Source organism: Brassica napus, chromosome A4 (assembly GCF_020379485.1).
Source record: "Brassica napus cultivar Da-Ae chromosome A4, Da-Ae, whole genome shotgun sequence".
NCBI lineage: Eukaryota > Viridiplantae > Streptophyta > Magnoliopsida > Brassicales > Brassicaceae > Brassica > Brassica napus.
Genome location: NC_063437.1, coordinates 8,494,510 through 8,518,093, shown reverse-complemented (window position 1 = coordinate 8,518,093; position 23,584 = coordinate 8,494,510). Strand labels below are relative to the sequence as shown.

At 34.7% G+C, this 23,584-nt stretch overlaps 6 protein-coding genes across 6 annotated transcripts; 3 read left to right on the top strand and 3 right to left on the bottom strand.

The window, feature by feature from the left end:
* Positions 1–202: 202 nt before the first annotated feature.
* LOC125608155 (circumsporozoite protein-like) lies at positions 203–785 on the bottom strand. Its single transcript, XM_048778111.1, has 2 exons — positions 473–785; positions 203–270 (listed from the first exon to the last, which is right to left on the bottom strand). The coding sequence occupies exons 1-2, from the start codon at positions 783–785 to the stop codon at positions 203–205; spliced, it is 381 nt and encodes a 126-aa protein (XP_048634068.1).
* Positions 784–2,100, top strand: LOC125608154 (endo-1,4-beta-xylanase B-like). The gene has a single exon (XM_048778110.1). It carries the CDS (start codon positions 784–786, stop codon positions 2,098–2,100), a length of 1,317 nt encoding a protein of 438 aa, XP_048634067.1.
* A 5,029-nt stretch (positions 2,101–7,129) lies between these two features.
* Positions 7,130–10,726, bottom strand: LOC106449467 (F-box protein At3g28330-like). The gene has a single exon (XM_013891224.3). It carries the CDS (start codon positions 8,581–8,583, stop codon positions 7,339–7,341), a length of 1,245 nt encoding a protein of 414 aa, XP_013746678.2. The 5' UTR covers positions 8,584–10,726; the 3' UTR covers positions 7,130–7,338.
* Positions 10,727–14,881: 4,155 nt separating this feature from the next.
* Positions 14,882–16,837, top strand: LOC106449466 (E3 ubiquitin-protein ligase SINA-like 7). Its single transcript, XM_013891223.3, has 2 exons — positions 14,882–15,040; positions 15,179–16,837. The coding sequence occupies exons 1-2, from the start codon at positions 14,933–14,935 to the stop codon at positions 15,890–15,892; spliced, it is 822 nt and encodes a 273-aa protein (XP_013746677.2). The 5' UTR covers positions 14,882–14,932; the 3' UTR covers positions 15,893–16,837.
* A 730-nt stretch (positions 16,838–17,567) lies between these two features.
* LOC106449465 lies at positions 17,568–19,613 on the top strand. The gene is made up of 3 exons (XM_013891222.3): positions 17,568–18,112; positions 18,201–18,276; positions 18,388–19,613. The coding sequence occupies exons 1-3, from the start codon at positions 18,068–18,070 to the stop codon at positions 18,975–18,977; spliced, it is 711 nt and encodes a 236-aa protein (XP_013746676.2). The 5' UTR covers positions 17,568–18,067; the 3' UTR covers positions 18,978–19,613.
* A 25-nt stretch (positions 19,614–19,638) lies between these two features.
* Positions 19,639–22,683, bottom strand: LOC106445882 (pyridoxal kinase). Its single transcript, XM_013887524.3, has 13 exons — positions 22,528–22,683; positions 22,318–22,414; positions 21,889–21,982; positions 21,703–21,807; positions 21,520–21,603; positions 21,354–21,427; positions 21,092–21,156; positions 20,832–20,895; positions 20,588–20,653; positions 20,416–20,472; positions 20,174–20,218; positions 20,022–20,075; positions 19,639–19,920 (listed from the first exon to the last, which is right to left on the bottom strand). The coding sequence occupies exons 1-13, from the start codon at positions 22,584–22,586 to the stop codon at positions 19,780–19,782; spliced, it is 1,005 nt and encodes a 334-aa protein (XP_013742978.1). The 5' UTR covers positions 22,587–22,683; the 3' UTR covers positions 19,639–19,779.
* Between the last annotated feature and the right edge of the window lie 901 nt (positions 22,684–23,584).

Below are 23,584 nucleotides of genomic sequence, written 5' to 3'. Positions count from 1 at the left end.
TTGAAAATCAGACGCTCTCAACTTACAGTACAAAACGCTAGGAAAAAGAAATACCCAAGCATTCGAAACTAGTGCTTTAGCCGTATCACATACCATGCTCACGTTTAGCTATTATTCCCTAAACAGGAAAATAAATAAAACATTCCAAACTTGTACTTGACCATACCACATATCTCATTGTTTACGTTTAGCAGTTGTTCCCTCAAAGAACCGAACCAAACTTCAACTTGCTTTTTTGGTAAAAACCTAACTTCAAGTTTCTCCAAGTACCTATACCAGACCCATGCACACTTTATGATTCTTTTTATTTATATCAGAATGTGTTCATGTACCAACACATTCAATTTCAATTAAAAACACACAACCCTTTAGCAAAAAAAAAAAGTATATACATATAATAATAAATAAAAGAACACATAAATCATGTTTCGTTGGCAATCTTTTATGCCATTTGGACCACCAAGAGGCATACCACTGCTACCAGACAGGAGATCCCCTAGTCCACCACCTTTGGGGAGATTGCCGCAAAGCCCAACACACCTGTGGGCACGGTCACCAGGTCCACCACTTCCGGAGAGTTGGTCTCCAGGTGTACCACCCACATGGAGTTGGCCTCCAAGCCCACCATCTCCAGAGTTCTGGCCGCAAGATCCACCATCCTCGAGAAGTTGGACACGAGGTCCACCACCCGTTGGGACCTGGCCGCCTTGTCCACCACCACCCCTTCGGAGATGGCCGTCTTGCCCACCACCACCAGGGCACTGGCCCCCAGGTCCACCACCCATGGGGAGTTGGTCTCACCATCCTCCACCCATGGGGAGCTGGGCAACAGATCCACCATTTTTTGAGAGCTTGTCGCCATGTTCACCATATTCGGGAAGCTCGCAACTAGGGCCAGCAAGCCTTGGGAGCTGGCCGCCTTGTCCACCACCTCTAGAGAATTGGCTACATGATGCACCACCACCTAGTTCGATGCCATCAGGTAGTTCATCTGGTCCACCATGTCATGATTTCATGCCATCGGGGTGTCCACTTGGCTCTGGTCCCCTCATCAGGCCACCTGAAACTATACAACCAGCACCAAAGCTGGATGAAAAAGCAAAACCTTTGACTAAACCTGGTAGCAATGACAAAACAAAACCTTACGACTCAGAAGAAGTGAAATCTTCGTCTAAATCCGGTGACTCGAGTAATTCTGGAAAGCAACCAGCCAATACAGATCCTCCAAAACAAACATTAAATCAAGATGACAAAGCAAAACCTTTGACTAAACATGGTAGCAACGACGGAACAAAACGTGATACCTTTGATGAGGTGAAACCTCCAACTAAATCTAGGGACAACAGTAGTTTAGGAACACCACTAGCCAACACAGGTCCTCTAAATCATGTACAAAAGCCCGATGTCCAGGAAAATCTTTCAACTACACCTGGTGAGAATGTCAAAACAGAATATCCAGCTAAACACGGCGTCTCCTTTGAACTGAAACCTCCAACTACACTTGGCGACTCTAGTAATTCTGGAACATCACCAACCAGTACAAATCCTCTTGAACCAGAACCAAATCTAGAAGACAAAGGAAAACCTTCGATTAAACATGGAGGAAATGACGAAACAAAATCTCCAATTAAAGGCGACGGTTTTAATGAAGTGAAACCTATAACTAAACCTGGTGGGTCTAGTACTTCTGGAATGCCAGCAGCCAATATAGGTATTCCAAAGGTGGTATCTAAGCCGAATGACAGTGAAAAAAATTCGGCTGAAGTTGGTGGAAATGACGAAACAAAGCTTGGTGGATCTGATGAAGTGAAACCTCCAACTAAAACCGGTGGCTATGGTAATTCTGGAATGCTACCAACCAATACATATCCTTCAAAACTGGCACCAAAACCATATGATAAAGAGAAGTCTTTGACTATTCTTGATGGCACTGACAAAACAAAATCTTCAACTATGCATGGCGGATCCAATGAATTGAAACCTCCGACTAACCTTGGTAGCAAGAATGAAACAAAACCTCCTACTAAACTTGGTGGTAGTGACGAAACGAAACCGTTACATTGGTTTTTGATCCGCAAGTCTACTCAGGGCAAGCAGTAATATGGGATCAACGTTCATAAAGTTTAAAACAAATATTGAAAAATGCCGTTACATTGTATTAAGTATTCTAATGGTTGGTCTTGTACAAAAAAAACTAATGTTTAATACTACTACAAGCTTGCTTTACTTGAAAACATTGTTTGTATGAATATAAAATTACAGTGAGATAACTGACAACGAGATAATTAACATCAATACTATTAAAAGGGAAGGAGTCCTAAAAAATCTACTTAAAACAAGTCATAGTTGGACAATTTCATTTAACTAGAATTCCTATTATTTCTCATACTACTAACTTAATTATTCTTCATTGGCAAATTAGTCATAAAAAATGGTACTAACCTAATTCTCTACGTATACATTTACTATATACGCATTATTCCATCATAATTATTTTGTGCTATTATTAAATAATGTTCACCCTATATTGTATTTATGGTTACTTGTAATTTATTTAATAGTTAATACCTTCGGAGACTATAAACAAAATACAATATCTATGGTAAAAAATTGCATCTTTTACAGAAATCAACCATTATTTTATACCAACCTTATTAACTAAATTGATTTCATTAACCCATGTAATATATATGAACACTTCAACATTATCATGATGTTTGTAACTTAATATTCTATGTTGGTTGTATTATTTAATACCAAACCAGTTCCTATACGAATCCATAGTATGATTATGGTCTACATAAAACGGGTTCAATCTTTCCATCTGCTGTATTTCCAAAAAATTGTTATTTATTTTCTGTTATGTTAGATATTTAGGCTAACCAATTATAATTCGGTTAGTGATAACTTCTAAGAACTTTGAAAACACTTTGTTATTTATTAACACTATATCAATACTTTAAAATAGGTTAGCAGTAGAATTGTGTTTCAGAACAAAATCTACTTATTTAAAAACATAATATTATTTTGAAAATAGTTTTGATACTATGTGTTATATTAAACACTGATATATATATATATATATTTGAATTAAATAATTATATACATAAATTATACTTTTGGTTAACTAAATTATTTATCAACCAAATAAAAATATTCGGGTAATTAAAGTTTTCGTGTTATCCGGTTTATAAATAGTAGTTTTAGGATATTTGGTTATTTAAAAATTGAATGCAACTAATATTTTTAAATATATAATTTTTATTTAAAAATTCAGATACTCATTTGGTTCTCGATTCAGTTTTAATTTTTCAGTCATAGATATACGATTTGCAATTCAGTTTAGTTTTGGTTTATCAGTTTGGTACGGTTTGATCCGTGATTTTGGATAAATGTGCTAAAACTTATACACTATTTTATATAAAAATTCGTTTAAAATATATTTAACTAGGGTCGGCCCGCCCTACGGGCGGGATATTAGTTAATTTGATATTCACTAAATGCTCGAGTTGAAATTTGTTTTAATATTCAAGAATTTGGTTCTGTTATGTGTTACTTATTAGTATGCGGTATTATAGTTGTTTTTGATTATTTTTGCTTTGGTATTGTATCAAATTAACTAATTGTTCAACTCATGATTATAGATGTACAAATGTGGATTTGTGATAAAGTTTGATGACAATACTGTTTTTTTTTAAATTCTTATTCATAGTGGAGTGTGCATGTGTCAGAAAGAGGCCTATAACAATTTTTATGTTTTTACGTATGGATTTTAAATATATATTATTTTGTATAATGCATACTTGCTCTACAACATTTGCTTGTAGACTAAAAAAACTGTTTTCTATATTTTTAAAAGAGAAAATATTTAATCTAAAATATAACATGGACATATGTATCTATAATTAGTTTCGCGGCCACATACTTATAAAAAGTGACTTTATCCTAGTGGTTCTAAGAGAAATTGCCAGTGCTGGAGGTGCTGGGTTCAATTACCCTTGAATGCATTCATTTATATATATTTTTGTTATATTTTGGCCCCAAATATAAAATGGGACACGTGTCACTCACATAACGCACAATTTGATGACGTGGCTTCACGGGAGAGAGGCGAACATTTCTTTATATATATAGATTACAAAAACAAACCCGCGCTTTCCAAGCGCGGGTCAAGATCTAGTAACGTGTTAAAACATGTAGACCTTGAATACATTAAAGTCACTATTTCTTGAAAACGATTAGCCCGAAAAGGAATTTCACCAAACATGATCCAAAGCTAAAAACATGTAATGTAGTCAAACTTTACATTAACATACCGGCTTTGAGGAATACACATATATCGAGATTCAAACTTTCCATGTTAAGAAGTGCAATACTAATATAACTCCTTTTGGTCAAGGTGGTTCCAAGAACCTAATCAAAGAAATTCATGAATCTATCTACAAAATGGAAACCGTCGTTAAAACACTGTACGTTCATAATAGTCATGACCCTTATTCCTAGGTATTAAATAATCTATGAACATTTTGTATTCTAAAAAAATTCAGTTTTTTTTTTTGAATTATTTAACATTAATCTATAAGTATATTATAGTGTAAAGAATACTCTCCTATAGTTTGTGGGGGTTAATAGTTTATGTATTTCAGTGGATTTAAAAATCCAATGATTTATAAATTCTAAGTCTAGTTATGTGTTATTCAAACGTAGTGATTACAAATTGATTTGATTACATAATTGATTTGATTACATAATTGATTTTAAATGAGTTTTTAATAAAAATACAAATAAAAATCCATAAATGATGCCTTGCTAGCCGCCTTGCTGGCCGCCTTTTCCGCCGTTCGAACCACCCCCAGGGTGCTGGCCGCCAGGTCAACCACCACCAGGCTCCATGCCACCGGGCTGGCCACTTGGTCCACCACCTCCTGCCTCTGTGCCACCGAGATTCCCTGGCTGGCCTTCTGGTCCGCACCACCTGGCTGCATGCCACCAGGATGGCTACAGCAACAAGGTGACCCTGGTAACTCAGAAACGCCAGATCCTCCCAAACCGCCACAAAATCCAAGTGATCCGCATCAACCTGGAGAAGTGAGTACCTCCGATCTCCCCCTGGACTTGATGGTTCTAATGTAGTGAAACCTCCAACAGGTCCAGTTCCTGGTAGTGGCAATAATGAAGTGAATGAAACCTCCAACTGGTCCGAATCCTGGCGCAGAATCTGATCCGCCACTCTACTAGAAAAAAGAGTCCTATGTGATCAATGTTAATAAAGTTTATATCAGGTAATAAAAATGTTATTTCAGTCTGTGCTTGTTGACGATTGGCCTTGTACGTATCCGCTAATATACTGTACTACAATCACCGTTTGTAAGGCTGTTTGCACCAAACTTCATCTGAATTGCATATGTAAATTTTAATAAATCATCAAAATTCCCTAGAACACGACCAACGTTATTATGGTAAACACGTTTCTTAATCAACAAATTCTCAACTTTTATGTTAACTTATAGCCGTGGATGGAATAACAATAATAAAAAAAAAAATAAAAACTACCTAAATGCAAGTTACTCTACAAGAAACCATTAGTTAAATCCCTAAACAATAACCCACCATTAATTACTCTTCTACTCACCATCTATTAGTTACTTTACAGAAAAATCATTACGAGAAACGTTGCTCAAAGGCAAATTGACCCTCTTTCGGTCTCAAAAACAGGAAATGTGTTGTTCCAGTATAATGTGCCTTTGAGAGTAAAAATAAAGAGAAAAGTGCCTTAGGAGTAATTCACTCTTTTATTTTTATGTCCCTTAGTTAGTTCTTGTTTTTTTAATGTTTCATAAAGTTGTATCTTATCAAAGAATTTCATGTATTATACTATATCAGTATTTGGTTAATTTACTCATCACTGCGATACTGAGATACATTTTCGATAAGAAAAATTGTACAAGCCTTTCATGGAAAGTCAGTCAGTAATGAACTTGAGAGTTGGTCTTTAAAGATTCTTTAGTATGATATGGTCTTTTTTTTTTTTTTTTTTTGCAACTATGATATGGTCATCTTTAAACCAAGAGTTCTATGTTTTTTGCGAAAAAGGTATATTAGCCACGGTTGATTATCTGTAGGATGGTTAGTCCAATCATTGTTAGTTTGTCACTAATATGTTCGTACAGTGTAGTCCGTGGCTTTGGTGAAAGAAACTCCCATAGTGATAGGACCTTTACATAACTCAGAATCCATCTTGAATTGTTGAAATCAAAGACTAGGGGAGCCTGCATCTTCTGGTATACATTATACCTAACTAAGGGAAATCGAATATCTGGACATGTTAATGTGAAATATTGTAGTTTTTGATCTAAGCTCAGGCATGTAGCTTGGGTAGGAGAAAGCTTCATCATGAGCTGGCCCTTATTTAACTGCAGAGACGGGAAATTCACTGGGATACAAACTGTCATGGCTGCAACTGAAAGGAGATCTTCAGCATCCTATTGGTGAGAGAGAAATAAGCCTTTACTATGGAACTGGGCTCGATTTCCCATGAGGTAGTGAACTTCGCCAACGTATTTCATATGAACTTTTTATTTGTATCATGAAGCAGTTTCGCTAGGACGGCAGGGTTGTTGCCTATTGCAGACAAAACCATAGTCTAGGAGAATTTTACAAAATTTATCAAAAATTGTTTTCTTATCTTTGTCAATGAAACCTACAAGCTCTCTCCTATATATCGTTTCTCCAAGATATTCATGGAGAAACTGTGTTCTTGACATCCATTTACTTAATTTCCCACTGCATGACAGTAAGCAAGATGCAGAACTATTCAAGTGATTTACAAATCACCAGAGGTGAAAAGGATTCTTCATCTGAGCTATCAAGACCCAAAAGAGAACGTCATGTTGATCCCTAGCAGTTTATTGCAAGGTGAATTGTTGGAATTGGAAATTTGGATTAGCGAGTTGAGCTAAGTGAAATTCAAGAAAATGGCTTTTTAACTAATAGATGCTTACTTGGTCTGTTTTTTCTTTCTAAAAATCTATGTAGCTCCATCCACTCGTCTGCACGCCAACCTTGATCTTACCATGCATGTTCTCTGTCTCAATTATATATATACAGTTATCTTTATACGAACTAGTGATAAAAGTGTAAGGTTCATATGTTATATCCTCCACGAATCAAGAAATCAGACCTACAATATGCCCAAACCATTTTTCCAATATTTTTGCCTTCAAACAAAACACTTAAAAAAGAAAAGCACCATCTTACAACTTCTTGTATAAAAGAGAACTAACAGTAATTATAAGAAAAAAATGTAGGATCAGGAATACAGGCTCTCAAAGACTCTTCTCACCGTTGCTGCCTGGGTAACCGATACAGCCACTGTGGGAGAACGAATGAGTAAAAATAAGAACCTTGCGAGTAGTGAAGAGATCTCAGAATGCGCCCACCGCTGCTAAGTTCCAACTCCCTGTGGAGCATACGCTCACCATTGCGCAAGTTAATAGCTATCAAACGTTGGTGCTTCTGGCTGAGAAAGTAGGCTGTTGTAGCATCACAAGAGTTAATACTCAAAGGAATATAATCGAATTTGGTCTCAGTCAAAGCCGTAGAGATTTCAGATATCAGTTGCCATTCCCAGCTCTTGAGCCGCCATACGCATAACTTATTGTCTACACTTCCATCTTGGGAGACTATGTTAATATACATGAGACTTCCTTGATAAGTTGTGCAAGCTCTTGCGAATTTGACACGTTTTTCTAAATCAGGGAAGTCCGTGTAGCGGAATGGACCAGATGCCATGTTAGTGGCGTTGAAATCCATAGATACAAGTTCATCATTATTGCGGGATAGCCAGTGAAGATTTCCGTTCAAGCTAATGGTATGGGGACAACTCTCAGACTTAGAATGGAGATGCAATTTGCGACTCCACAAACCTGTCTCAGATGAATATATCATCAAACCTAAGTTCTCAACGTAGCTCTCAGATGAAAACGCAACAATTTTATAACTTGTAACGACGCCGTTATTAGTTCGTGTGGCTATTCCAAAAGGCCTGAAAATTCCACTATTTTCAAACGCTTTAGGAGCATCAATCTCAATGCACTCCTGTGAAACTGGATTGGCCACGCACAGGGATCGTTTCTCGAAAGTCGATCCAGCATAGCTGTAAGATGATACATCGATCAAAACAAACCCTGCATCGCTGTAAGCCACGACGCTGCCTCGTCGGTAATAGTGTCTCTGGTTCTCGAACTTGTAGGCAATGAAAGAGGAGATGTAGGAGTCTAGAGACCGTTGAAGCCCCCAAGTGTTGCATCTGTAGTGAGCCAAGAACTCTGTCCTATCAACTGCACCCATAATGAGCGACCATGAAGAAGAATGAGTGTTTTGGTGTTGAGCTATGAAAAGTTCGCGGAAAATCGGAGAGTCAACAACTGAGTTCCATTGCTTGCAAACCAGTTTGAAACTTGTGAAGACTTTTATCGGTAGTCTCGATAATATTGTTGCACAGAGATCATCTGGCAAGAAAACCATCTTCCTCTTTCTCTGTTTCAATGGGATTAGGGTTTTACTTTTTTTTTTCTCGGACATTGGTTGCTCTTTTATAATGGACTGGCCCAATTATAATCTAGTGGGGTCACTTGACACCTCAAATATGTGAATTTCTTTCTTAAACCTTTTGTTACTTTTGAACATTTTACATATTTGAATCCACCACATAAAAGTTCTTGCTTAAACCTTTTTTTTTTAATTTGGATCAACTTTTCATTGAAACTCTACGTGATTGAAACATCAATTTGAAGAAAACCCCAGTTTATTATTGAAATCTAATTAAGGATTTGATCCTTTTTTTTCCAACAGATACTGAAATAGATTTTCGGGGTTTATTGGTTTATAAATCTGAATAGATAAATCCAAGAACAATCTATTGTTATTCAATTTTTTTTTCCCTTTACTGATTCTTATATTTAGAATATTTTTATTTTAAATTTAGTGTTATTGTTCTTGGATTGACAGTTATTTAGTTTCAATAGTTTGAAATCTATTGTTATTTAATTCAAAATCTGAAATGGTGAATTAAAAGCTAGTGTTATTCATGTTGGATTGATTTTCATTGTGAAAAAGTTATGAAAGAGTGAATAATTTTGATATTAATTTTATGAATAATTTTTAGTAATCAGAATCCAACTTTACCTTAATATTTTAAGTTGAAGATCAACTAACTTTTCCCACGAAATTTGTTTAATGTAGAAGATTTTTTCTATATTTTCCTGTAACTTTAAATTCTCTTTAAACATGAACGTTTTTTTTTTGTTTGTAAACCCACTCTTTTGTTGTATATCTAATGCTTGAACTTGATAAATTATCTAATTCATGATCTTAGGTTTTTTATATACAGCTACAGTTTATTTGGTTGATTGAAAATAATCCATGTGAGTAAAGTATCCTTAGCCAACATGAGTTTTTTTTTTGTTTTTTTTTTGTAAACTAGCCAACATGAGTATTAAGTTGCTTTGTGAACTTATAAAAATTCGAACTTAAGGCATGTTTAGATCTCCTAGGTTAAACGAGTGTTAGTTCTCTAGGTTATTAGACAGTCATTGGAGTCACCAGAGTGGAAAAATTATACAATTGTATTTTTGATTCTAGAATGGTGTTTAATTGATTCTCTGAAGTTATCTACATTGATGATCTGATTTCTTGTGAATTCATGATGTATACTGATTTTATTCCATAATTTACGTCGTTGATTTATTTGACTTGGTTCTAGTTCAGTTATACGTTGAAAACAATAATGTATTTAGTGTTGTCTAGCTTAATATGAATTTTGAATTGAAGTGTGTATCTGATTTCTTTGGATTCGATCTAGTTCATTACGACTGCAAATTCGTTTGCACCAATGGGGCTCAGACACACACTTCAGATGCAGGGTCATAGGAGTCCCACATTTAGAGATATCGGTTCACCGGAATCTCTTGTTGTGAACCATGACGAAGCGGAAAGTGGACGTTTGATTCCGATTCCGGTTCCGAAGAAGAAGCGGATGTTCGATGAAGTTTATGTGCAACCCCAGGCTGTAGCTCATGAGTTGATAGTTTCATGGACTCAGTGTTTATGGGAATTTCAATATTTTCTTTGGTACAATATTAATGAACATATTTGTCTTACTTATGACTCATAAAGTGAAGAGGATTCTTGAACTGATCTCTCAAAGCCCTAAAGTGAATATAATGTCTGTCCCTAATGTTTTTTTTTTTGTTTATCCCCATCTATACTATTAAATCATGATCCTATCTAATTTAAACCCCTGCTATACCCTTTTATTTACTATCTACGCCACTGATTTTTCAAAGATTTCGACAGCTTCGTTAAGGTCATTCTCGTAATTTAAAACCCTAACGATTTCTCCTTTTTCTATTGGCTCTTACTTAATGATGTTCGGTAATAATAAAGATGTAGGCCCAAATATTGTCGAACAATATATATTGATGTCTTTGAGAAATAGGTCTATAACCACAAAACGATGTAGCCTTGCCAATCAATAACGTGGGAAACAAATATGTATTTATTGCAATATATTGTTTTACTTGGGTGACTTACATTTTAGTCGTCTGGTGAAAATTGAAAAAATCAATATTTTATTAAAACTAGACGACTTACTATTAAGTCGTCATAGGTTAGTTTTGCAATTGAAAAAAAAACTTCAATATTTAATTATATCCAGACAACTTACAATTCATTCGTCCGCCCGACGACTTACATGTACATCGTCCAAGATTTTATTCCGAGATTCTGGTCAAACTTCGTAAATCCTGGACGACTTAAGTCGTCGGACGAACGACTGAATTGTAAGTCGTCTATATATGATTAAATATTGAAATTCTATTTTTCAATTGCAAAACTAACCTATGATGACTTAATTGTAAGTCGTCGAGTTTTAATAAATTATTGATATTTCAATTTTTCACCAGACGACTGAAATGTAAGTCGTCCAGAAAAGTCAAACTTCTGAAATAATCCTGTCAAATGCAAAACTAACCTATGACGACTGAAATGTAAGTCGTCTAGCTTATTGGAGTTTTTTTAACCAAACAAAAGTAGACAACTTATTTTTCAGTCGTTCTAGATAACATATTTCAAAGTCAATTGCAAAAATAACCTCCGCGTTGACCAGACGACTTATATTTTACTCGTCTGGAAGACTTAGATTGAAGTTGTCCGCGTCGACCTAAATGGACGACTTCTCTAGAAGTCTACTAGACTATCTCCGTGGATGTCGTACGCGTCAATGTTTAATAAACTTGCATTTTCTCTAAAACTATAAAGACTTTTTAACATTTCCTTGTTAATTCATGTTTATTAATGAATATTTGGCCTACTGAACGGAATTTATAACTTAATTGGTGATATTTATGAGGTTACCAACATTCACGTTAATTAAAGTTTCTAACTGATCCGAGAACACTTCTGTGAAAGTTTTCTACGCTAGCTTTTAAGTCTTCTACGCTAGTTTTTAAGTCTTCTACGCTAGTTTTTGAATAACTTGTATTTTTAAGAGTGATAAGTAACTTCAAGATATGTAAAACTCATATTTTCAAAATATGTTTTCTCCCTTAGTTTTACTAAATTTGACAAAGCTTTTCAACACAAACTTATAAAAAATATGATATGCTTTGACTAGTTACTATTATTTGTTTTCATCTCTTAATATTATTGTTATAGACACTAATGATGATTATTGTTATGAGTTGGAAAAAAAGTGAATATGCTTCTTAAAATATTGTATCAATATGAAGCTACCAACATTCATGTTTATTAAGATGAGAAAAAGGCCATTGGAGTTTATTATTGCATATGAGAGATTTAAAGATAAGAAAAAGGCTATTGAAGTATATTATTTCATTGATTTGTAAATGTGTAAACACATTGTTAGCACATGTATTACATCTTGGAAAACATTATTACTGATTTTACAAAAAATTCACAACTAAAAGAGTATACATGCAAATCACAAAACATACCACAAACAAAACTATTATAGATCATTCCTCTACAAAGATAAGTTTGGACTCCACTTGAAGTCTTCTGTAAGTCGTCTTGGAAGTCGTCTGGAAGACTTCCTGGAAGTCGTCTGGAAGACTTTCTGGAAGTCGTCTGGAATACTTCCTAGAAGTCGTCTAGCGCATTATATTTTAGACGACTAACAGGTAAGTCGTCCAGAAGTCTTCCAGATCTGAAAAACTTGCATATCAAATCGAGATCTGAAAAACTTGCATATCAAAAAAACTTTCAAATGGGTTAAAAACAGAGAAAATGAGTGGAAGATTAGATAAATCTACCTTTATAGAAAATATAAAAATACATATCTAAAATTAATAGATCTACCTTTAAATGAGTGGAAGATGAGTACCATCTAATTAAAAACCTGTAAAAAAAGATAGATTAGTAAGAAAGACATGAGACAAAACTGAAAAATTCATATAAAGTTTGGTGTTTTCAAGTCAAAGAGATTAGAGTGGGTTTGGAGAGTTTTAGTTTGAGAAAAAAGTAAGAACTTTATACAATAAGAAGTTACCAAATAAAGAAAAATCATACATAAAAACTTACCAAAACGCTCAGATCTATTATAAAAAGGAAATTTCGTCAGAAGACTTCCAGGAAGTTCAGAAGACTTCCAGGAAGTCCAGACGACTTACTGGAAATCGTCTAGTGCATTATATTTTAGACGACTAACAGGTAAGTCGTTCCAGAAGTCTTCCAGATCTGAAAAACATGCATATCAAATCCAAATGTGAAAAACCTTCATATCAGAAAACGTTCAAATGGGTTAAAAACAGAGATAATAAGTAGAAGATTAGATAAATCTACCTTTATAGAACATACAAAAATACATATCTAAAATTAACAGATCTACTTTTAAATGAGTGGAAGATGAGTAACATCTGATTAAAAACCTACAAAAAAAGATACTCTCTCCGTTCTTTAAAGATGCATGTTTTAGAAAAAAAATTGTTTTAAAAAAATGTATGTTCTTAGTTTTCTATGCATATTTGGTCTGAATTTGTCTGTTTTGTCCTCGCTAATTATTATTTTTGTTTACGATAAAATAAACACAACTACTAAAATTGTACACGGAAAAGAATCTTATTCAACACTATAATGCCTCGTTTAAAGTGAAGTCAAATAGACTATTGATTATTATATCTATGTAAAAGTTTTAATCGTATTCTATAAAATTACTCCTTTCTAGTTATCTCATAAAAAACTCTTTTTTCTTTATAAAGTTCATGAGTTTTTTTTGGAAAAGATGGTGAAAGAAAAATGAATATGAATGAAGGTGATCAAAATTTTTTTTTAAAGAAGTTCGCATTATGTACGTGAATTAGTAAGTAAAAAAGTGTAAAGTTTCATCATTGGAATGTTGACTACAATAAATATGGAATATAGGGATCTTAAATATGGGGAACGGAACATAATGAAACAAAATAATGATACAGTTAATCGATTTACTTTTTGTTTAAACATAGATTTCTTTGTTACGATATTTTTTTAATAGTAATGACAAAAGGTTAAAATAGACATTTCAACAACTTTCTTAAAAACTATGAAAATCCTAGAATATACAATATTAAGGAACAGAGGAAGTAGATTAGTAATTTTAGATTAGAGAGAGGTTGAAAAATAGAGAGAGGTTGAAGAATTTTAGAATGATGAACATTACATATTTGTTACAGCCATTTAAGAGAATGTGTAATTTTTTTTATATAGGGAGACAAAAATCCAATTAGGTTAAATATTTTTGATTCAGACGACTTCCTAGACGACTTACAACTAAGTCGTCTGGTTTAAATTATTTAAGCGGGAAAATAATTTTTTTTTTAAATTTAAGCGGGAATATTTGGACGACTTACATGTAAGTCGTCTGTTTTAATTTCATCACCAGAAGACATCCATGGAAGTTGTCTAGACCCTAAACATAACCCCTAAACTTAATTAACTAACTAAAAACTTCATAAAATCAAATTAAACTTCAAAAGTGTTTACTATACACAAAAATAAACACGTATAGGTAAAAAAATTATTTATTCAAAAAAACATTCAAGCTTTCCAAAATCTAACTCTAAGAATACATACAATACTACAACATATGTTGCCAAACCCTAGACCAAAAAATACCATGATTCACTACCTACACTCATTTATGTTGAAAACAATTCAATTTTGTTATATTTTAATTTATATCACTTAAAATTGCTTATAATTACATGATTTTAATTTTTCACTTATCAAAATATTTTTAAAAATTATTTTTAAGATCAGCTACATTAGAAGACTTACTTTGAAGTCATCGAGACGACTTTCAACATCTGAGACGACTCAGACGACTTACAGTGATATTCGTAAATATAGTTTCTGTTTTTTTTTGTGGTCACAAAGAGTTGGACTGTAATTTCACAAGAATTTTAGGTTAGTTTTGCATTTGATTCAAGTTTGGATATAGGTTCGGAGTTAAAATTAAGTTGTGAGCTAGTTTTGACAAATTTCCCTTAATTAATTGATTAACTGACCCGTGATTGATCCGTCATTGACCCAATAACCTGGTGATTTAGGAAGTTATCCGGTTTGGTTTCGGATTCGGATTCAGAAACACCTTGGATTCCAAAAAAAAAAACTAAACAATGAAAAAAAGGAATAATTAATGAAACACCTTGGATTCAAAAAAAAAAAAAACCTAAAGAACTGAACAATGAAAAAAAGGCATAATTAATGACAATTACTCGTATTCCTTATTACATAAGGAAATTGACTATTCCTAGTGGAATTGAAAAATCTCAATTGGTATATATATATGTTTGTGTTCGAAGATTGTGAGTTTGACGGCCGACTAAAGAGGAAAAACCACGTTCCTATCCAAGAAACCTAACCGAAACCTATCGTCATGGAGTGTGTCTCAAGCACAGAGGATAAACCACGCACAGGAATACTTAATCTTGATGTTCTCAGTTGCCCTATTTGCATCGAGCCATTCACTATTCCTATCTTCCAGGTTACTCTTCGAATTTTGCGTTACGGATTCATGTTGTTTCTGATGATATTTGATTTTGTGATTATCTACTAGAATATTTTGTTAGGTTTCGTTTCTTTGATGCTGCTTTGATTATAATTCATTAGTTTTGTATTTCAGTGTGATAATGGGCACTTAGCTTGCTCCTCTTGCTGTCCCAAACTGCGTAATAAATGTCCTTCCTGTGCTTGGCCTGTTGGCCACAGTCGCTGCAGAGCATTGGAGACTGTTCTTGAGTCGACCTCTATCCCATGCCAAAACGCCGAGTTTGGATGCACCGAAAAATTGACTTATGGGGAAGAATCAACTCATGAAAAGACGTGCAGTTTCTCTCCATGCTCCTGCCCTGTACAAGATTGCAATTACATTGGCTCATACAAGGATGTCTACGTTCACTATAAAAAACTTATCCACAAGAACCCCCAATCAACATCACAGCGCTATAGGGTCCGTTGTGGCGAATCCTTTTGTGTCAAGATGAATATCAGTGATAACTTAGTAATCGGTACGTTGTATAAGGAGAGGCTATTGTTTACAGTGCAGAGTTTCAGGAAGTCTAATGGTGTGTATGTTACTGTAAGCTGCATTGCACCATCTTCTCCAAAAGCAGGAAAGTTCTCATATTGTATAACTTATACAGTGGATGGACTCAGTATAACTTACAAATCACCAGAGTTGAAGAAGATTCAGAGTGTGAGCTTTCATACACCTCCAGAAAATTATATGTTGATTCGTAACAGTTCACTGCATGGTGAATCGTTGGAGATGAGGATTTGCATCAAGAAAGGAAAAAAAGATGAAACGAACGATATAAAAGGTCCTTATCAGAAGTGAAGAGTGTTCTTGAAGTAAGCTCTTAAATCTCTAAGTCTGAACAGAGTTTCATGTTTGTTCCTAACAATTTTTTTGTTTGGTAAATCGTTGAAGATTAATTACCAACTAGTCCATTTCTCACTCAACCAGACATTGTTTCTCTCTTGTAATCTGATATACAAGATTGGTCTTTTTATTTTTGCTTTTGATATTCTTATGATATCTCTATCTATCTCGTCTGATCGATTTAATGCTCCCGTTTTCATTAACTACGATGTAACTTGAAAAATGGGCTGGATTAATAGATTGTTCCATTTTTTTTCTTGATCACGTATGATTTACACGTGAGAATGAAGTTGAGTATCATCAATGGCAGCCAATTTCTTTTGAGCTTGTGGATTTAGGTGATGAAATGATAGACACGGGTGATTTATACTTTCTTCATTAACTCTCAAGATTTTACTCTTCCAGAAGTTGATAAATTGGGAGGGAGACGACATATTTTCTCTTTATGTCCCAAGTTTGTGCACCTAGTGAAAGTAGACGGAATTCAAGTGTACTCAACTTCAACCAAATATATATTTCTTATCTTATCATCGCAACCAGTTAGTTTGTGGTCAAACTGAAAATGTGTTGTTGTTTTGTATAAAATCCTCATATTTTATAATAATTGAAGATTTATTTTTATGATCTATGTTTATATATTTTAGGTTAAATTACAGTTTAGATAATTTAATTGATAAATTTAAAACCATATATTTGTAACCAAATTTATGTCAAATGTAGCTACTGACTTGCTAAGGGAATTATTGCTAATGTTGGTAGCCATATAGCTACAATTTTTTACAAACAAAAAAAATCAGTAGCTAAAGTCATCACTAATTAGAAATGAAACAAGTCATAGCCATATTGTTACTATTGGCTACGGAAACTGCTCTCGCTAATCCGTTATAAGTTACGGAGCTGAGGCCAAGGAATTGACCTGTTGCTATCCGTTGCTAGCATGATTTTAGCTTACAAATTGTGTCTGACAGCTACAAATTTTCAGCAGCTGATTTAGTAAATTTTATAGGACTTATGTGCAGAGGATAAGTAAGTAAGAAGAAAATGGATACCTCTGCCGCAAACCTTTCGTAGATATCACTTTTCTTGTAGTGAGCCACTAGAGAGAAAAGAGTATGTGACTGTTGTCACAAACTCAATAATCTGTGACTCTGTGTGATCTAAGTGATATTAAAACCAAGTTCGAGCAACATCACATGAAGAAAAATGTCATTCAATGGTCATACATCTTGCTCATGTCAGTTTTTACCACCATCGAACAATGTTTTATGACTTCTAAAAGCGTGATATATATACTATAGTATCATGGGTAATTAACATTATCCGAGATGACTGGTGACTAAAACTGAGAATATCTTCGCTATGATTTTATAGCGACGTTACATTTATCTTTAAACCTGAAATATCTAAACACTAAAAAAAAGTGCCCCGAACTGAAGAACCGAACGCCATGCCTAATATACGGTAACATTGCAAACCAGTCAATATGCAGATTTATTATTGTGAACTGGTTGCGACATTCAATCCAATTTACCGATTCCAGCAAATTTAGTCATTTATAACGGTTAAGTTAGAGTTCAAAAACTTGATGCAAACCGGACTTGCCAGAAAGACTTTTTAACGGTCATACCATTCTTGACAACATTGAAAAAGACAAAAACTGAAGATGGTACGACTACCTACACTAGAGTTATTAACCAAAGTCTGCTTGATAAAGAAGTAATGACCAAGAACAGAAGAAAAACACTGAAAGCTCTGTCTGTAGCCGCTTATTTCATTTAATTAAGCTTTGCAGTGCCAGTTTCTTAGAAGTGGTCCTTCACTCCTTATTCCAATTCTTTTGTATTTTGTATTATTTTTCTCAACTCTTAAATTCGAACATGATATTTGACACTTAAAGCTTATGATCGTTGACCAACAGAAACTCTCTCTTCATCACAAGAAAGTGGTGTGTTGTCCTCTGAAACTCACCTGTTAGAAAGCTGACTAATTCAATATTTTCTGTCCACCAGAATCTTTGTCCCTCTCTCTCCATATCTTTTATGTACATCTCTCTTTACTCCTCTTCTTATACCACACTTTCTTTGTTAATAGTTCAAATGCACAAAGTAAAAGAAGCTAAAGAAAGGTCCAATGGAGAAATCAAGAATGCCAAGAAACGTTTATGAACCTTTGAAGGTACAAAAATCCATCTTCTCTTTTTCCTTTAAGGTTCAACAATTGGAGAAAAACGCCTTTTTTTTAATATTTGGTTTTCATGTAACAGACATATTTTCTCAAGGTTAACATCAACTGCCATGGATGTAACAGGAAAGTGAAGAAAACATTAAGAAAAGTTGAAGGTGAGAGTGTCTCTTCTCTGTAACTTAAGATTTGATCAGATGCAGATCTTTGTAATGGATTGTTCTTGTATGTTGGTCCCAAGCATTGTTTCTTATGGATCTTGGTTTCAGGTGTTTACTCTGTTGATATAGACGCAGATCAACAAGCAGTGATTGTTAGAGGTAACTTGGATCCAGAGATTTTGGTCAAGAAGTTGAACAGTAGAGGAAAGTATGCAGAGCTTTTGTTCATGAGTGCTTTCCATGGTAATCATCATGACAACAGAAGCTTGCGGAACGCACCATACAACTTCGGAAACAATCACTTTAACAATGTCCCAAGTTACGAAAGGCAAAGCGATGGAGAGATGATGAAGATGATGATGGCGAACAACATGAAACCTGTGATGATGAACGATGCAGACTACTTTCAGATGAGCGATTCTTCTGAAGATTTCCAGGAGCTGTTTGGAGAAACAGCGCAAAGACACAACTATGATGAAGAGGTGCATCCAAATCTGATGAGGGACATGGAGCTTGGATATTCTAATGCATACCCTGCAGCAGAAACAATGAACATGCATATTCCAGAAAGGTCTAATAATACGATGATGAATGAGAGATCTTTCCACGGTCAGATGATGAACGGTCCATCTCTAGTTCCACAGTTTATGAATCAGGAACAGTTCAGCGCAAGGCAACTTCATGGATTCTACTACTGATTGAAGAAGTTAGTGACTGACGAAAGTTTTTAAGATATGTGTGTGTGTGTGTGTGTTTTCACCTCTTTATTTCAAGCATAATAGACTAGTAGTATAGAGTTTTATATTGTTTCAATGTTGGTTGAGTGTGTGTTTGTCACCACATTAGCTATTAATAAGAACCTAGTGGTATCAATCTAAAAGCTATCATCACATTTCCCATGATCTCAATCTCCATGGTTATGGTCATTAATGGGCCTTATCTGATATTTGATTTTGCAAATTTTAACCAGATTCAGTGTCCGTGAATCACAAAACTTCTCTTGCCACACAAGCAATGATCATTCGCCTCTATCTGCTAAGTTGGGACGTGCAGGCTTATTATTCAGATTCAAAGACCAATAAAAGCACAAGCACACATTTGTCTGAAACTGCAAACAAGATTACTACAAGACATACGGATGACAGAAACAGAAGAAACTCAGGAATGGGTAATGAATGAAGTCTACAGGGCGTTTCTAGATGGTGATGGCATCGTTCAGAGCAGATAGAGAAAAAAATGCATGCAAATGAGCAAATATCAAAGAAAAAGGATCATCGAAAACAAGATAGCCTAAACAAGGATCCGTTTAATGGTGTTATTTTAAATGCATAATATGAGCTATTTCAAATCCTCTTACTCTGCAGTCTGAACTGTATTATATTGTATAAAAGAATTGTACAGTTGTATCCCCAAAAAGGAGATCTCAACTAACTTACCCTCGTAAACATATCTATGTTTTCTTATTTTAAGATAAAAATATGTTACATTGTTTCACCTGCTTCACCTGTATCTCTCAGCTTTCAGTTCAACATTTGGGTTTCGAATATCGTCCTGGCTCTGTATCAATCTAATCTCCAAGCTACTTGAGGTGGGATCATACCCGGCTCGTTTGTAATCATCAAGCGTCCTTCGCAGAAGCGCCTGCTCACAGTAACAAAGATTGAATCATATTTCAGCAGAGCCTCAAGAACTTTGTGACATTGTAAGAGAAGTTAGTAACTTTAAACAGTTTAGAAGATTACCTGCAACGTTGAAACTGCAAGCTCGGCAGCCTTGTCAAGACTCTCAGGGTATTTCTGGATATTATTATAATTATTAACAAGAAACGTTAGTATAAGGAAAAACGATAGAGAATATTTTTCTTTTCACATGGAAATAAAAGAGGCATTATTACATTACTCCAACCAAGTAGAAGAGCAGTCATGAGATCTCCTGTTCCCTGCAGGTGGGGTTTAAGAAAGTGCATCATTTTTAGCATTTCACAGGTAGCCTATTGACATTTTTAGCCACTGGAACCAAATGATTCCATATGCCAGCACTAGCAAACGTATTCAGATGGAATGTATCTTCTTTACATAACCTAAGCTAGTGTTATGATAATATTTCAATGTGTTCTTCAAGAAATGAAGTGAATACCGTAAAATACGCAGGGATTTTGTCTATCAAAATCTTGAATTGCTCAGGCTTCTGCCCCTGAAGTTGAAACACTAAGATCAGTTCACTAGAACAGTCATTCTTCTATTTGAACTACAATGATACTAAGGCGGATAAAGGTTTAGAATATCTTGATGTTGTTCCAGTAAAATACCTTTTCTTTCTGATGGCTTCCAATAAGTAATAGAAGGCCTCCTATAGTGATGCTAGTGATCACCACCTGCCAAACATTAGAGCCATTGAATTTATGTAAGAACAGATAACATATGCCAAGAAGATTCTCAACCTTTAAATATGGATATAACCAACTTCCAACACTAAATTATATATTTATATGGAAACACATCTCTCACGAATGTAATCAGTAGAGAAAAGACAGCAAGGTTAATGAAACAAACCTTTGAAGGACCAGCTGCATGAAGAATAGCACAAGCTTCTCTGCCATCTTCCTCAGAATTTATCCTGTAAATATTTTAGAAATGTGTGATGTTTGGAGCCATAACAAGACAAGAGAGCGTGAACTTCATAAAATGCAAAAGATATAAACTCTGGTGCATAAACTAGGGATCGAGGACAAACACTTCAAAGGAGATTCCATTTCCGATACATCATTGTCTAAACAAATGCAAGTTTTGGTTTTGGGGATAAACAAGTGTACCTTAGTCCTGTTAATTTCTCTGCCTCAAACTGGTTAGGAGTCAACATAGAAGCCAGGGGAACTACCTAACAACAAAATATTACCAGTCCACATCAACTTCTGTTATATCTAAAGATGTGATTGCCAGTTCGGAAAAAAAATATGTGAACTTGAAAAAGAAAATCGTTTATGCTGAGAAGATGGTAGTATATAAAAATAGATTATCAAAAGATCAAATCGAAAGAACACGATCACTTTGTTTCTTGAGGAGGTTTCGTTTTACCTTCTCACGATAAACATGCACCAATTCTTCAGGTACATACAACTTTCCTTCATCACCCATCACCGGATCACATACTAAACAAGAGCAGACTATAATTAGCATAAATTACATTTAAGAGGCCCTAAATGATTACATATTTGTTCCAAGAGTACCACACTGCACTTACCATATGTAAGATTGGGGTTTACAGAACGAAGCTTATTGATAACCTCCAAAATTGTATTCAGAAAAGATACAGATCCAATATAGCCTGCATGCATTTCATAAAAAAAAATAAAGAACTAAGAGCTAAATAAAAATAAAAAAAGTCTGCTGCTGTGAAAACAAAAATTCTTAATAAAATTGCTACCTGTTAATAAGTGAGTGTAGAACAATAAATCATTAGCTTCAAGGCCTTCAATCAACTCCCACAATTGCTCCCCATTCAAAACCTGTCCTTTGAATGTAGGATACCCTGCATATACCAATGATAACAACACAATATTAAAAGTTTCTCACAGACCCTATCTACATTACTCTGTGACTGAATCTTTACCTGTATGGTTGGAGAACTGTACGGAGTTGATTGGATCCACATCATACCCCAACAATTGAAGAGGAAACACAGCTGACTTGTTACCAACATATCCCTGTGTAAACGGCATCACATATATAGCAACAAACCAATCAATGGTTCTTACACACCCAATTTAAAATAAAGTGTGGAGCTTTTCTAAATTATCCAGTAACTAAATTAAAAATCTTCAATCTTGTAATAATCCCATCACACTACTAAACCTATTTAAGATGAATCTAAACACAACACAATATCAGCTTATTGATCTAAACCCAAATTAAGATTAAAAAGCACAAGGAAGTAACATGCGCTCTCTGTTTTGTAATGATAAGACAAGCGATAACTTACAAAAACCGACACAAACTTTCAACAGAAATTTCGTAGAGTAAGAGAGATTTAGAAGAGAACCTGTACAGTGTGAGATTGGATACTAAGAACACGACCAGTGTCTGAAGGCAGAGCAAGCGAGAGAACAGGAGGCGTCGACATTCTCGATTTCCTCGATCTTTTACGGATCGTAAATCAAATACAGATCAAATTAATCACAGTTAAATTGGAATTAAAATATTAAAAAACATTTTAAAAATGAAAAATTGAATCAGGGGTTGGAGATTAGACCTAAAGTTTGGATTAGGAGATCTGAGAGTGGTGGTTGTCGTCGACAGAGAGAATGGCATCAAGAGCTGACCTTTAAGATAGCGTCTTGTTGACCAGCGGGAATTATAATAAGACTCTCTGCTTCTTAAACCGATTGGTTTGGACCGGTTTGAAGCTTACATACAAGAATCCGGACAGAACCCCGCTTGGTAGATCGGTTTGACCATGAACCGGAGGATTATACGATTTGGATTGTCACACTATCACTTCAATCGGTACTAGGGTTTCTTAAAGTCGATTAAGTTTTTCTTTGGTCAACAAGTGGTTTTCTTAATTCAACTAAAAATAAAACTTATAATAGCAACTATACTGTTAGATGAAAACAAAACCATATTGTTAACTTATAAACAACTTGTAGGTTATTTGATTAGGCGACATGTAAAGTTAAATAATTATAATAAGAGTAGGCTACACCATGTTATAAACATTTTTTCTTGAATGGGAACATCAAAATCTTGCCGAACTAATTAACTTTTTGATGAATATGTAAGCATCTCGTTTTGGGCTTAAGGGAATACAATTTGGCATGACAAATATCCTCATTCCTCTGTTCAGTACTTACGCATGTGAGTCTGACCATCAACATCCTCATATCCTCATGTGAGTCTGGCCATCCAACATATTCAGTCCAATCAAAATGAAGAAAACATTTATATTTGATAAGTGTTGGTTAGATAACGAGAATATCAAGCGTATTTTTACCAATGGATGGAACTACATATACCTTCCTCAAAACACCACGATCATTCATGGATCAGGTATTCAGTTGTAGGAGAGCTTGAGTCAATGAATATGAGAATGTCCAGAACTCTGAAAAACAAGTGGAAGAGTTCAAGGAAAAGGTTGATAACTTGTATTCGAGTGATTGAGTGGTTATGCCACAACAGTGAACATTGCGAAGGCTTTGAAAATATTGATTATGCTTTAAAATATAATGTTTAGGATACAGGAGAGTCAGGTGCTCTGGCTCCGGTAAGGGGATAAAATTTCAAAATTATTTTTCACTAGTACTAAACAG

What these genes read in the sequence shown, in the direction of transcription:
- LOC125608154 (XM_048778110.1), top strand. Translation starts at nt 784, where the DNA reads ATGGGGAGTTGGTCTCACCATCCTCCACCCATGGGGAGCTGGGCAACA.
- LOC125608155 (XM_048778111.1), bottom strand. Translation starts at nt 785, where the DNA reads ATGGGTGGTGGACCTGGGGGCCAGTGCCCTGGTGGTGGTGGGCAAGAC. An exon ending in TCTCCTGTCTGGTAGCAGTG is followed by an intron (nt 271 to 472) that starts GTATGCCTCTTG and finishes GGTCTGGTATAG; the next exon opens with GTACTTGGAGAAACTTGAAG.
- LOC106449467 (XM_013891224.3), bottom strand. Translation starts at nt 8,583, where the DNA reads ATGTCCGAGAAAAAAAAAAGTAAAACCCTAATCCCATTGAAACAGAGA.
- LOC106449466 (XM_013891223.3), top strand. Translation starts at nt 14,933, where the DNA reads ATGGAGTGTGTCTCAAGCACAGAGGATAAACCACGCACAGGAATACTT. An exon ending in TCACTATTCCTATCTTCCAG is followed by an intron (nt 15,041 to 15,178) that starts GTTACTCTTCGA and finishes TTTGTATTTCAG; the next exon opens with TGTGATAATGGGCACTTAGC.
- LOC106449465 (XM_013891222.3), top strand. Translation starts at nt 18,068, where the DNA reads ATGGAGAAATCAAGAATGCCAAGAAACGTTTATGAACCTTTGAAG. An exon ending in ACGTTTATGAACCTTTGAAG is followed by an intron (nt 18,113 to 18,200) that starts GTACAAAAATCC and finishes TTCATGTAACAG; the next exon opens with ACATATTTTCTCAAGGTTAA. An exon ending in AACATTAAGAAAAGTTGAAG is followed by an intron (nt 18,277 to 18,387) that starts GTGAGAGTGTCT and finishes TCTTGGTTTCAG; the next exon opens with GTGTTTACTCTGTTGATATA.
- LOC106445882 (XM_013887524.3), bottom strand. Translation starts at nt 22,586, where the DNA reads ATGCCATTCTCTCTGTCGACGACAACCACCACTCTCAGATCTCCTAAT. An exon ending in TTCTACTTGGTTGGAGTAAT is followed by an intron (nt 20,076 to 20,173) that starts GTAATAATGCCT and finishes AATAATATCCAG; the next exon opens with AAATACCCTGAGAGTCTTGA. An exon ending in TTGCAGTTTCAACGTTGCAG is followed by an intron (nt 19,921 to 20,021) that starts GTAATCTTCTAA and finishes TACTGTGAGCAG; the next exon opens with GCGCTTCTGCGAAGGACGCT.